This window comes from Macaca mulatta, chromosome 10 (genome assembly GCF_049350105.2).
Source record: "Macaca mulatta isolate MMU2019108-1 chromosome 10, T2T-MMU8v2.0, whole genome shotgun sequence".
In the NCBI taxonomy this organism is placed as follows: domain Eukaryota; kingdom Metazoa; phylum Chordata; class Mammalia; order Primates; family Cercopithecidae; genus Macaca; species Macaca mulatta.
The window spans coordinates 67,492,096-67,505,511 of record NC_133415.1 but is presented as its reverse complement, the minus strand read 5'-3'; the positions used below and the strand labels follow the sequence as shown (position 1 = coordinate 67,505,511).

Below are 13,416 nucleotides of genomic sequence, written 5' to 3'. Positions count from 1 at the left end.
AGAATTTGTGAGTCATCTATATGGGTAGTTTTTATTTTTTACAATTGCCAAGTTGTCCTCCCCAGAGACTGTAGCATTTTTTTTAATGACTATTTACTTTTCAATTTCTCATAAAACAAAAATACCCACAAGGCTGTCTTCTTCGGCACCATTAAATGTTCAAACTATGAAGACTACCATGGGCCACACCTGGCATGTGTGTACTGAATGAAAGCAGAGCTGGCCGGAAGGGAGCACAGGCGTTCATCTTGGTGGGCAAGGTCCTCGTGACAGTCTATGCAGTAGTCCTCAGAGATGTCCCAGAGCTATTGTCTTTGGCCTTCCTGAGTAACCATTCACATGTGAGGGGTCGAGATTCACATGGGCATCGGCGGGACCCACCCTGGTTAGAAGCCCATGCCCACAGAACCCAGCATCTCTTTCAACAATACCACAGGCACATCCTCCAGGGGCCCCACAAGGGGCACACCCTGTTACAAGAGTCACTGCCCTCCAGGAAACCCAGAGCTGTGGCTTCTCAGCTGATATTAACAGTATATATGTAATTCATCCTAATCCAGATGTAATTCACCAGGTAGGCATCATTTTCGTCATTAGGGATGTTGCCTAATTAGACAGGTGTCACCCCACTTTTATCTGGTTTGCATAGAATGAAGCCAGAAAGTTAACCCAAGGTCAAATCCATCCTCAGTGAAGAAAAGGGAGCTTTGTTAGCACGTTACTACAATGCATCATTGCATCTAACGTGTTGTCTTGCACACAGATGGTACTTAATAAATATTTTTCACTGAAGACATGAAAGCGGCAGATGTTAGTATTACTGCATTGTTTATATATGGTTGACAATTTTCAAAACAATTAGAAAGTCCTTTATAACGTGGGTAATTTTACAGAATCCATTGTTGAGACTTTTATTGATAATCAAAGCTGAAACATTTCTGCCACATCATCAAGTCAGTAGATAATCAGTGACTGAACAGAAGTAGAAAGACTCATGACCAGCACCCCTTAAGAAACATTATTTTTAAGCACATGTAAAGAACCACCTTCCTAAAGCCTTTTAAAAGAAATCATTGGTAAAAGTACCATTTTCAATTAAATTATTATTTACAAGGTGTATCTTTAGAAGAAAAATGTTTCTAATCAAATAATACTCAGATTAAGTTCGTATGCTGTTAAATCAAAAGTAACACTACCTCAAACACACTATTACACAAGTGGAGTAATAGCATTTCTACCAACAACGTATACAGGCAGCCCTTGCCTCACACCCTCGTCAATACACTGTATAGTCAATTTTGTTCTTTGCCCAACAGGTGAAAAGGACATCCTGCTTTTAAAGAACTTTGAGGTATCATTTACACACAGCCAAATACATAAATCTAAGGTCCACTGGTTGATGTACCCATGAACATGTATATATATACTCATTTCACTATTCTTAAAATCTGTATTTATTGTATTTCAATGACGTTGAACATACTTTCATATGTACAGAAAATATTTGAAACTCTTTATTTCTATGGATTGTGTTCACATCCTTTGCTCCCTTTCCTGCTGTGTTGTGATGTTGCCTTATGTTTTCACAGAACTCCTTTTCCTAACAAAGAAGGTAGTCTTCTGTTGCATGAACAGCAATCTTTTCCCTGGTCTGTATTGATTAGAGCAAATTTTCATTATGTTATGTAAATATGCTATGTTCTTACTTTTGTCTATGTGAGCTTTCCAGAATGAGAAGGAAGAGTTAAAGTTTTCTGCGACAAATGTGCGTGGCTCTGTCTCCTGCTATTTCCAACAGTTGTGCTGTTTCTTTCACTTATGGAAGTTGGCATCATGTCTGATTTAGTTGTGAGCTCACCCTTTGCCATGATAAAGTGCTCTTTTTTAAGCTCACACAATGCTGTTTCTGCACCACTTTCTTTCCTCTTGAATTCACTGGTAGCCCTTTGTCCATTCTTACAAACACCATATAATTTTTACTTTGTGACGGTATCTGAGATGTGTCTTCTTTAAAGTTTACACATAATGATACTTTTATTATTTAAAATTTATCTCTAACCTCAGCTACAAAAGTGAGTAATTCATTCTACTTTCATCTTCCCTTTCCCATCATCCTCTTTGCTTCCCACCTTTGGTTGTGTTTTTCATTTCTATACTGTTTGATTTACTTGTTGTCTCCAGATACATTCAAGAGAGATGAGGGAGTCAAGAGACATTTTCTCTCTGCCAAATTAAATGTAGAAATATCTGAAAATATGTTTAAATATAATAAAAGAGAACACTTAAAAAAAAGATATTCAAATATTCAACTTTATCAATAGCCTGAGAAGTACAAAGTAAAATTATTCTACGATTCTGGTATATATCCATTAGGATGGTTACAATGAAAACTGGACAATACCAAGTGTTGCAATACTAAGAACTGAACCAGCACTTTTATACACTGATGGTGGTCTATTAACTGGCACATCTACTTTTAGAAAATTGCTTGGCAATATCTACTAAAACTGAACATATATACTTCTTCTGACTCACCAATGCCACTTGTAGACATAAATCTAACAGAAATGTATCTATATGTTCACTAAAAACACCTAGAGGAAAGTCTACAAAGCACTAACAGCCCGAAATAGGAAACCCCCCAAATGCCCATCTAAAGTACAATGGACAAATGAGCTGGAATATATTTGCATGATGGAAGACAACTTAGCAGAGAGAATAAATGGATCCACTACTACAAGCAACAACATGGGTGACTCTCACAAACATAATGTTGACTGAAAGAAGTGAGATCAAAAGAGTGAATATTTTTCATGATTTCATTTATATAGAGAACAAACACAGGCAAAAATAAAAACTAACAAAGGCTGTAGAGGTCAGGAGCGTGGCTACCCTTGAGAGAAAGGGGAGTAGTTCCTGAAAAGAAGGATTAAGGGGGGCTTCAAGGATACTGGTACTGTACTCTGTCTCTTAAGGTAGAAGCAGGTTAGATGGGTGAATTTAGCTTATGAAAACTCAGTGAACTACACACATATAACGTGCAATTTTTGGGAATAATACTTCAATAAAGGATATATGTAGATATATATATCTACATATCTAGATCTACATAGTAGAAGAATCAAACACATGTCAAAACCTTTTACTTTACTAAAATGGTGCTTTAAAAACTCTGATGCACACGACTTTTTGCAATGGCAAAGACAGAAAATTATTAAAAGCAGAAGTTGATTTTTATTTAGCTGTGCTTAAAAAAATAAGCCTAGAAATAGAACTCAGATTTGAATAACATTCTCAATGAACCACAGCAGTACCTGGGATAGAATAGTCTAGTAATAGAGCAATACTCCCAGAAAAATGTATACAGAGATGTTTAATGGACATTTAAGAACACCTGCTGTTTTTATTAAGCTTCATAAATTTAATTAATTTAGGATAAGCCTATATTGTCTCAAAACAATTCATAGCTTCATAGCATGATAAATTATTTTAAATTGGATTCACATTTTTCTTGTAATATATTGTATATTAAAAATTTTATTTGCAATGTGTTCTGAAATAGACTTAACTGCCTTTTATATCCTCACCCCCAAAATTACAGCAACAAAAATACTCCCTTAAATACAGCAGTGGTAATAGGTCATAAAAGGAAAAGGAAAAAAGACTACAAAATATAAGGTAACTATATGACATACCAGTATCTCTGAAGGCATTTTTTACAGAGAAAATGTAAAGTTTTAATAAATTAAAGGTTTTTGATCTATATAAGGTTTCTTCCAATGATTTCCTCAGTTTAGTTTAAAAAACTTAGTATTTTTTCCCTTCATTCTTTTAACCTAACAAAAGGTTAAGCACAAGAAACTGCACCTAGAATTTTCCAAATACTTTCCTTCACATATAGTAATTTGAGTGATCCAATCAAATCATCATTAAATTCTTACTTTATATAAACAATGTTTTAAAAACATTGAAAAAGATTCCAGGCCGGACATGGTGGCTCACACCTGTAATCCCAGCACTTTGGGAGGCCAAGGTGGGCAGATCACTTGAGGTCGGGAGTTTCAGACCAGACTGGCCCACATGGTGAAACCCCATCTCTACCAAAAATACAAAAAAATTAGCCAGGCATGGTGGCAGGCACCTCCCAGGTACTCGGGAGGCTGAGGCATGAGAATTACTTGAACCTGGGAGGTGGAGGTTGCAGTGAGCCGTGATTGCATCACTGTACTCTAGCCCGGGCAACAGAGTGAGACTCCAACTCGACAGGTAAAGAAAAGAAAAAGATTCTAATAACAAGGTGTATAAACAAAAACGACTATTGTGGTTCATGTTATAAGGGCCTCATCACATGGAGCTGGACTCTTCATTCTGACAACTTCTTTCACACAAGGGAGGCTCCACACTATAGAGTAAAATGCATATGGAGATATTTTTAAGCACAATGAACAATTCCTATTCAACTGCTGTCCACCATCTTGTGGGAAAGAACTGCCAGGTACATTTCAGGACACAGGAAATTCAGTGAGGTTTTCATCCCATCAGTATTTTCAAAACATTTATGGGATGCCAAGAGCTTCAAGTGCCACATAATCCCATGTGGAAAGCACTGCTCCAAGAGCGACCACTTTGCACTCAAGAAAAGCATTTCTTTTCACGATATACTTAAGACATCCATTCATGAGTTAAGGAAGCAGGACAACTCCAGTCTAACGTCAACATTTCAACATTTAAAAAAGTTATCCATCATTTTCTTTCAAGGGTTGCCTTTCTTCACGGCAATAGCTAAGCCTACCAGAACTTCACTTCCACCATTCATCACAGAATGTAACTCTGTACATACACCGTGCAGACTATCAGGACGCTTACTGAGAAAATCACAAGACAAGGAATCTTTACTAGAATCCCAACAGATCCTAAAATCAGACTATTTCAACAATCAAGCGAGGGCCCAGGGACAGCCTTTCAGCCAGGTCACAGGTGTAATACACGTGTCACTGCTAGGCCACCAGAACCACCTCTCTAATAGGTGATATGACACAGGCATTCAGAAAGGTGTTCAAACAAGTCTTTTACTCTGTTAAAACACATTTTAAAGTCATAAAATGCATGGGTGAAATTTTAAATACTACTCTAAGCATATCAATCTCTTTCCACTTCAAGAGATTATGCCATTAATCCTATTGCATACTACATTTCCATCCATAATTGACAACTATTAGATAGTTAATCATTTCATATTTAGTGGATAAAATCTTACACACTGGGCCCATAATGAATGCAAAGGCCAACAAGAGGTTGATGTAAACGAGGGACTGGCTAACTCATTCAAAGCTTTACTTAGCACTTATTTACTCAAATCAATAGCATGAGTGAGAAAATTGTCTCATTAAGATCTAGAAATAGATGCCATTACTCAAAGAAAATTATCCATAAATCTCAGAAAAACCCAACCTGATTCCCTTGAGCAAGCAGCGTTTTCAGTCTGGCTATTTCAGCTCGCAGCTCACGGATAAGTTTGACGTTGGCATCCTCATTAATGGTAGGCTTGTTGATGATGTTTTTGGCTCTATTTGCATAGCGAAGAGTACTTAGGGTTTCTCCATAATTGACATCAGCAGGTGAAATGGCTGTGAAGAATGTATTCAAAAAATAATTTACCCAGCACTCCATATTTCATTTAGCACAAAGTTGGTTTGTAATTTAAAAGTCAGATTAACCCCAGGTCATTGGACAGACTAAATATTCATTGCCACAGTAATGAATATGAAAAATTATCTAACATTTCTAGGAAAGAGTGTTCACAATACAAAATAAAGTATCATTTTGCTCTTCTCAAATCTAGAATCAACCACCTAACCAAGTCTAAAATGAGATATGAGACATTCCCCTATAGTTAGGTATTTTCCCTGCTGAAAATGTAAGAAGGTGGTTTAAAGACTATTTGTCATCTCAACATTAAGTAGGAATTCAAATACTTTTAAAAGTTCTGGCAAAGTCTACCATCTGGAAAAAAAAAAAAAAAAAACAGAATATGATGTTTTGAAAAGGGTCACAAATCAATCCATTCTCTTCTTAAAGCTTGGTTAATCTTACCCACCTCCACCACCACCACTCAACTTTAAGGCTGAGGTGACAATACAAATGCATGTGGGTGTACAATCCAGGGTAAATCCTGTGGCTCCACAGTTAGCAAAGGGCATGAGGCATGGGAAGGGCATGAAGAGAGGAGAAGGGAAGAGGAAAGAGAGGAAGAGGGGAAGGGAAGAGGAAAGAGAGGAAGAGGGAAGGGAAAGTAGAGTCAGAAAGGAAACAAGTCCTGACTTCTCCCAAGCAATTATCTCCCCTTTCTACATTTGTTCTCTATTCTGCTTCTTTCAGCTATTGGCTGAAATACAGACATAAAGCATATTACTGTTATCACTACTTGTTTTATGCATTGGGCTTTTTTTCCCCTCCCAATTCTTACTTTGAAATTCCACATTTACTGCCTTAAATAAAAAAACAAAGTTGGGTTATTTTTACTTTCTGTTCCTATGATTTTTCTCCTATGAGTTAAGTTTCTACCTTATACTTTAAGCAAAGAAAAGCTGAAAAGTCTTCCTGCATGTTATCACAGCTTCCAAAATATGGCAAGGTGATATAACAGCTAATGATGATACTATAGACTGAGTCATAGCAGGATCACAGAAGGTGATTTTCTTCAAGATAGAAAAACCATTACTTTTTTAAGATGTAAAAGGTGCTATTTCCTAATAAGACACTTTAAAGTTAAATATTTACAGTTAATTCACAGAAAATATTGTATGCTCAGAAAAGTAACTTAAAACACTTACTGGCAATCATGATAGTTTTAGAGTTTCCTCCAAGGCTATCTTTTAACAACCAAGTCAACACAGAATCCCTGTAAGGCACAAAAACTGGCTTCTTCTTTGCAAGAGTGTTTGTGGCATCCTGAGATAAATCGGCTATGAAAAGGAAGAAAAAAAGGGGAAAAAGGACAATTAGTGAAATTTTTTTTCCTCTACTTTTGCTTCATAAAACCTTGAAGATATTACCTCAGTTTGCAACACAAATGTTACACATGAGGAAAAAGAGGGGGAAAAAGAGGAGGCGGGAGCCAGGCGTAAGCATACCTAAGGCAGAAATGACGTTCCCCAGAGTCACGAGGGACTTGTTAATATTTCCCCCTTCCTTTAGCCTAACCCCGGTGGCTCCAGTGGCATCTGCACGCTCACTTCCGGCAAGATCAACCAAGTGGATCTTACTGACGGTTTCACATGGCATTTCAGAATCAAATTTAGCCTGTAGTAAAATAAAAAAGTAAAATTGAAGAGGTGCAAAGGGCCCTGATGTTGCTGATGATACAAATTCTAATTATTTTCCACTCCTCACTGAGATCTCTCAGGGCAACTATCTTTCAGTTTTGTTGTTTTATTGACCTTCATACTGATTATAGAAACTTCTCACATTTAATCCAGTGCAACAGAAGTTACTGTATATGATTCTTAAACTTTCTGAAGAATCTTTCCATTCTCAACAAAGCCCTGCTGAATCAGGCTGTGGAAAGAACAGAAAATTAGGCACTGAGTGGCACTCAGCAGAGAAATGTAAGTAAACAAACAATAACTTTTATTCTCATCTAGAATCCCAGCCTTCCAAGAACAAAAGCTTTCCAAAATATGATCAACATAGACAAGTACAGAAAAGAACATTCAACCATTATCGGATGTTAAAACATCTTGTTGCACAGATTATTTTTTCAATGTCAAATCTTAAATACTATATTCCTTGCTTCTGAATTCTACCAAAATTTTATGTTCACAAAGACTTCTGATCTATGTGTTACATTTTGAACCAAAATGCCCCCCAAATTACCATATTTTTATAGAAATATAAACCTATTAGAAATGAGAGATGGTGGCCAGGCCCAGCAGCTTATACCTGTGATCCCAGCACTTTGGGAGGCCAAGGTGGGAGGATCGCTTGAGCCTAGGAGTTCAAGACCAGCCTCGGCAACATAGTGAGACATCATCTCTAGAAAAAACTTAAAAAAAAAAATTAGCTGGGCGTGATGTTGTGCACCTGTAGTCCCAGCTCCCTGGAAAGCTGAGGTGGGAGATCGTTTGAGCCCAGAAGGTTGAGACTGCAGTGAGCCATGATCACAACACTGTACTCTAGCCTGGGCAACAGAGTGAAATCACGTGTCAAAATAAAAAATAAAAAAAATTAGAGATGGTCATATGCTAATCAGGCACTAACCAGAAAGCAGGAGAAAAACCAATCAACTTGAGTAAATCAAAAGGAAAGGTCTAACAGAAGATTAAGATATGGAGAATTTAAGGCAAGTTGTTCTGACTGGCCTTAGACAATTCATTTTCTTGCTCTTTGATCTCCCTCATTAATAAAATGCTGCCTCTTTGTATCTGATGTGTCCAACTGTTAACGCACATGAGGACATCCCCAAGTTCCTAGCATACACTTAGACCCTGACAGGACACTTCATTTTTGCATTCATCTATTCTACTGGCCTCAGTGTTAAAATATTTACCCTCAATAATTTCCACAGATGTTCAAGATGCTCTCAACCTCTTGATCATAATGAATTCTTACATTAGTACTTATAAATATTCGCTGCCCTTTAATATCACTCTAATAATCATAATCAACACGGCAAGGTGAGTGCCATGGAGCGGTAATGGGTAATGCACTGCACTGAGCTACTCACCTTGGCTTCCAGCTGGTCTGACTCACAATCCATTATATCCCACAGAGTTTGCAACAATGAAAACTTTTGCTTAATTAGGCACAGAGCAAGTTGTTTTATGTCTAGAACAGGGTGGAAGCCTGCTAAGTATTTCTTAAGGGTACACATCAGGATATTTCAAATTACTGTGATTGTAACCACAGAGAAACTCAGCACACAGCACATGTTCAACTCTAATTAACAAGAAAATGACAGTCAGTCACCTTTACCTGCTGCTGCTCCTGGTTCAACAATGATCGGTCCTCAGCTGGTGCTAATCAGCAAGTAAAGACCTCAGGGATGGAGCCAGCCGGGCCTGCAGCTGCCCTTACCTGAGTGAACTTGATGGTGAAGATGGCATGAGACCTGCTGCTGACGTCGTTCATCCCAGTCGCTGCGGTGGTCCGGTTGATATTACCCGCATCCATAAGTTCTTCTACGTCAGCATAATTCTGTACTAAATGTTTGGATAAATCTGAAAAAAAAAAAAAAAAAAATGGAAGGGGTGAAGAAATCCCCCTTATAGAAAATGGAATACAAAATTGCCCTCTATGAAATAATACACAACTCCAAAATCTGCTGACCTGTCTGAAGACCTCACTTGTCTCTCTAGGGCGGTGGTATGTAACACAGACCTGGGAGCTGGGTGGCTGGGGTCGAATCCCAGCTCTGCTGCTTACTAGCTGTGGCCTTACATAGTTATAGACAAGCTGCTTCACCTCACTGTGCCTCAGTTACCTCACGTGATCATGTGTACCTACCACATAAGGCCACGGTCCCCAACTTTTTCGGCACCTGAGATCAGTTTCATGGAAGGTCATTTTTCCACGGATGAGGGGTAGGGGGAACAGATTCAGGATGAACTTGTTCCACACCTCAGATCATAAGGCATTAGTTATATTCTCATTAGGAGCATGCCACCTAGATCTGTCATACGTGCAGTTCAGAATAGAGTTCGTGCTCCTATGAGAATCTAATGCTGCCACTGATCTGACAGGAGGCAGAACTCAGGTAGCAATGCTCGCTCCCTGGCTGTTCACCTCCTACTGTGCAGCCCACTTCCTAATAGGATATGGATCAGTACCAGTCTGCAGCCCAGGAGTTAGGGGCCTCTGACATAAGGTATTTACGATAAAGGTTAGCTATTATATTATCATCAACCTCATTAACATTAGTCATAGCACATAGAAGAAAAATGAAAAAGCACTGCCTCCATGCAAAACCCAATGGCATTTTTTAAATCGTTTAAAAACATTGTTTCATTAACTTTTCTGGAACATTCATATGGTTCTAAAGTCAAAGGCTACACACTTACACTGTGTAAAGGGTCCCTGTCCCTATGCTATAGCTCCCCACTTCCCCTTCTGTCAGGGAACCAAACGTTACATACCCTTCTAGAAATAACCTATACATATACAAGCAATCATATTTATCTAGAACTATCTTTCCCCCTTACATACAAATGGTAGCATACCATAAGCATTCGTTTGCACCCTGCTTTTAAATGGAATAATACATTAAAGAACATTCTATATCAGTTAAGGTGTTTCCTCATTCATTTTTATGGCTGCAGGGGATTGAATCATATGCATGTACCATGACCAATTTAACCATGGAGACTACAGAAGTTGTTCATATTTTGTTTCCAATTATAAGTAATGCTGCTACAAATAGTCTTGCACATAAGTCTTTTCAAATGCCTGTCAATGTTTATACAGAATAAATTCTTAAAGGTGGAATTTCTAGACAGTTAAAATTTTGATAACAATTGCAAAATTGTTCTCCATATAGGGCAATTTACACCCAGCAGTAGCAAGGTATAAGAGTGCTTGTCTCCCAGCACCCTCCACAATACTGTCTTATCAGGATTATTTACATCTGCCAAAGATGGGTGACAAATGTTACCTCCAAGTATTTTTATTTTGTTTTTCTCTTAGTATGAGTGAGGCTAAGCATTCCTTCCTGCATTTAAAAATCATCTGTATTTCCATTTCTATGAACAGCCTAGTCATACATATTCTTTGTTCATTTTTCTACTTGGTTGTTGAATCTGTCCTTACTGATTTATAGGAGTTCTTTATATAGTAGAAAAATAAGTCCTTTGTCTAAAACTTGAATTCAAAATATTTTTCCTATTTTGTAATTAAGCTTTTTACTTTGCTTACAGTGTTTCTGTCAAGCATGATGTTTTATTTTGCTATTCTTTGTTTAACCATTTCTAATTTAACATTGTTTATTTTACGGTTTCTGAGTTTTAAGTTAGGTTTTTAAAAGCCTTCTTTCCTCCAGGTTTCTGGAAAAAACAATTAACTCACGGATTTTTATAGTTATTTTATTATTTAATATTTTTACACTTAAATCTTCGGTCTAGTTACCATTTATCCTGGTGTAAAACTGAGTTATGGTACCAATTTACTTTTTTCTCCTCCTAGACAGCTTAATAATCCCTCCAATAATTTCCCTAAGGTTTGAATAGCACATTGATTATAAACTAAATTCTCCTAAGTATCTAGGTCAGATTCTGGATGTTTGCCCTGTTTTGTTATTCTGTCTCTTCATCCATCAGTTTTATATGTTTTAACATGTGATAAGACACTTGTCAGAAAACATGAAGGCATGAGTTAGGCTAAAAACTCTTAACAGTAATAGCTATACCACATGCCCATAGAACAACTACATACTGGCACACCTTGCTTTGCTTTGGGCATACAAGGCAAAAGTTTAAGTGGAAATTTATTAAAATACAGATGGGCCGGGCATGGTGGCTCATGCCTGTAATCCCAGTACTTTGGGAGGCCAAGGCGGGTGGATCACGAGGTCAGGAGTTCAAGACCAGCCTGGCCAAGATGGTGAAACACTGTCTCTACCAAAAATACAAAAATTAGCCAGCTACAGTGGCAGACGCCTGTAATCCCAGCTACTCAGGAGGCTGAGGCAGAGAAGTGCTTGAACTCAGCGGGTGGAGCTTGTAGTGAGCCGAGATCACACCACTGCACTCCAGCCTGGGCGACAGAGTGAGACTTCGTCCCAAAAGAAAAAAAAAAAAAAAGAATACAGACCTGTTGTATCTCCCAGTAAAAGAAGGCAACCAAAACCAGGAAGAACTTTAAACCTGTGCCCAGTTCTGTCCTGCATCCACAGAGACACAAATGAAGAACATGAAAGCATGTCTCTACGTGTGATTCCTGCAGGCCAGCCATTCTAAGTTGCCTTATACAGAGGAGGTAAGATCAGCTTCATTAAGAGGACAGTTTTAAATCCAGCCGATTCTTAAATAATTAGCAAAGGCCAATTCTGTACTCATCATTGCTTGTGTTATTCCTCACAACTGACTGTGCCACGACTAGTGTATCACAACATAGATGCCGAAACCCACAGAGGAAATCCTCCAAACACACTTCCTAAGAGGCAAGAGGTTCAGAATATCTTTATTGTCATATATCACCATTAGGGTCAGTAAAGATACACTGCAAAAATGCAGTGCCATTTAGAGAGACAGATTGCAGGTTTGCTTAGCTTACCTTACATTTGGAAAAGAAAATTCCAGAGATTTCTTAAAAACAGAGGAAATCTATTGGTAAGCCTTATAAAATCAGCAAATGGCCAGTGAAGTAGAAATTCACTAACTGAACATCATGTAGTGACAGTTCATGTCATTCTTACTCTAACAAAATTCCAAAATTAAAATTAAATAAATTTTTAAAAGCTCACCATTATGCTGCATTTTTTCTTTGAAAGTGTTATTTTTACATAGATCGCAAAACGAATATGGCTGTGAAATATCTACTCTTACCCTCAACATAAGGGCCTTCTTTGGGATGCTCACGGACTCTCAAATTGAAGGTTTTAGATGACTTCCGCCGAAGTAGATCTCTCACACGTTCGTTATAAATTTCTAAGTAACTAAAAATTTTAAATAAAATTGAATTCAGAAAAATGATTTCAGACATTAACATCAGTAACAACACATAACAGCAGCAACCTGCTAACATAAATGGCAACAGCAGCAGTTACTATTTACAAGTGGTGACTATGTATCAGGTACGATGAGTCCTCACTTAAGGTCATTGACAGGTTCTTGGAAAGTGCAACTTTAAGAGAAAGGACATACAGTGGGTCCTCAAATAACACTGCTTCCTTCAACATCGTGTTGCTATAATGTTGATAAGAAAAAGAACTGGTTTCATTAAATGTTGTTTCACTTAAAGTCAAGATTTCTAAGAATGTATCAAGAAATGACATTAGGTCAGGGGTGGTGGCTCACGCCTGTAATCCTAACAGTTTGGGAGGCCAAGGCAGATGGATCACTTGAGGTCAGAAGTTCGAGACCAGCCTGACCAACATGGTGAAACCCCATCCCTACTAAAAATACAAAAATTAGCCAGGTGTGGTAATAGATGCCTGTAATCCCAGCTACTTGGGAGGCTGAGGCAGGAGAATCACTTGAACCTGGGAGGTGGAGGTTGCAATGAGCCAAGAGCATGCCACTGTACTCCAGCCTGGGCGACAGAGTGAGACTCCATCTCAAAAAAAAAAAAGGAAGTGACATTAAGTAAGGACTTACTGTACCATGCTAAGCACTAGACATGGATTATTTCATTGAATTCCTACAATACACAGAGATAAGTACCACTACTATCCTCATTTTATAGGTTAGGCAAGGGAGGTTTAGT

At 38.0% G+C, this 13,416-nt stretch overlaps 1 protein-coding gene across 25 annotated transcripts in view; it reads right to left on the bottom strand.

Annotated features, from left to right (window-relative positions):
• The window catches only part of KIF16B (kinesin family member 16B), a 314,850-nt gene that overhangs the window by 239,627 nt on the left and 61,807 nt on the right, over nucleotides 1-13,416 (bottom strand). For all 25 annotated transcript variants that reach the window (XM_077951170.1, XM_077951172.1, XM_077951175.1 and 22 more), the window contains 5 exons: nucleotides 12,537-12,646; nucleotides 9,076-9,218; nucleotides 7,134-7,302; nucleotides 6,834-6,965; nucleotides 5,452-5,627 (listed from right to left, as the gene is read on the bottom strand). In XM_077951170.1, the coding sequence (XP_077807296.1) occupies nucleotides 5,452-5,627; nucleotides 6,834-6,965; nucleotides 7,134-7,302; nucleotides 9,076-9,218; nucleotides 12,537-12,646 (730 nt within the window). The remainder of the gene's footprint in view (nucleotides 1-5,451; nucleotides 5,628-6,833; nucleotides 6,966-7,133; nucleotides 7,303-9,075; nucleotides 9,219-12,536; nucleotides 12,647-13,416) is intronic.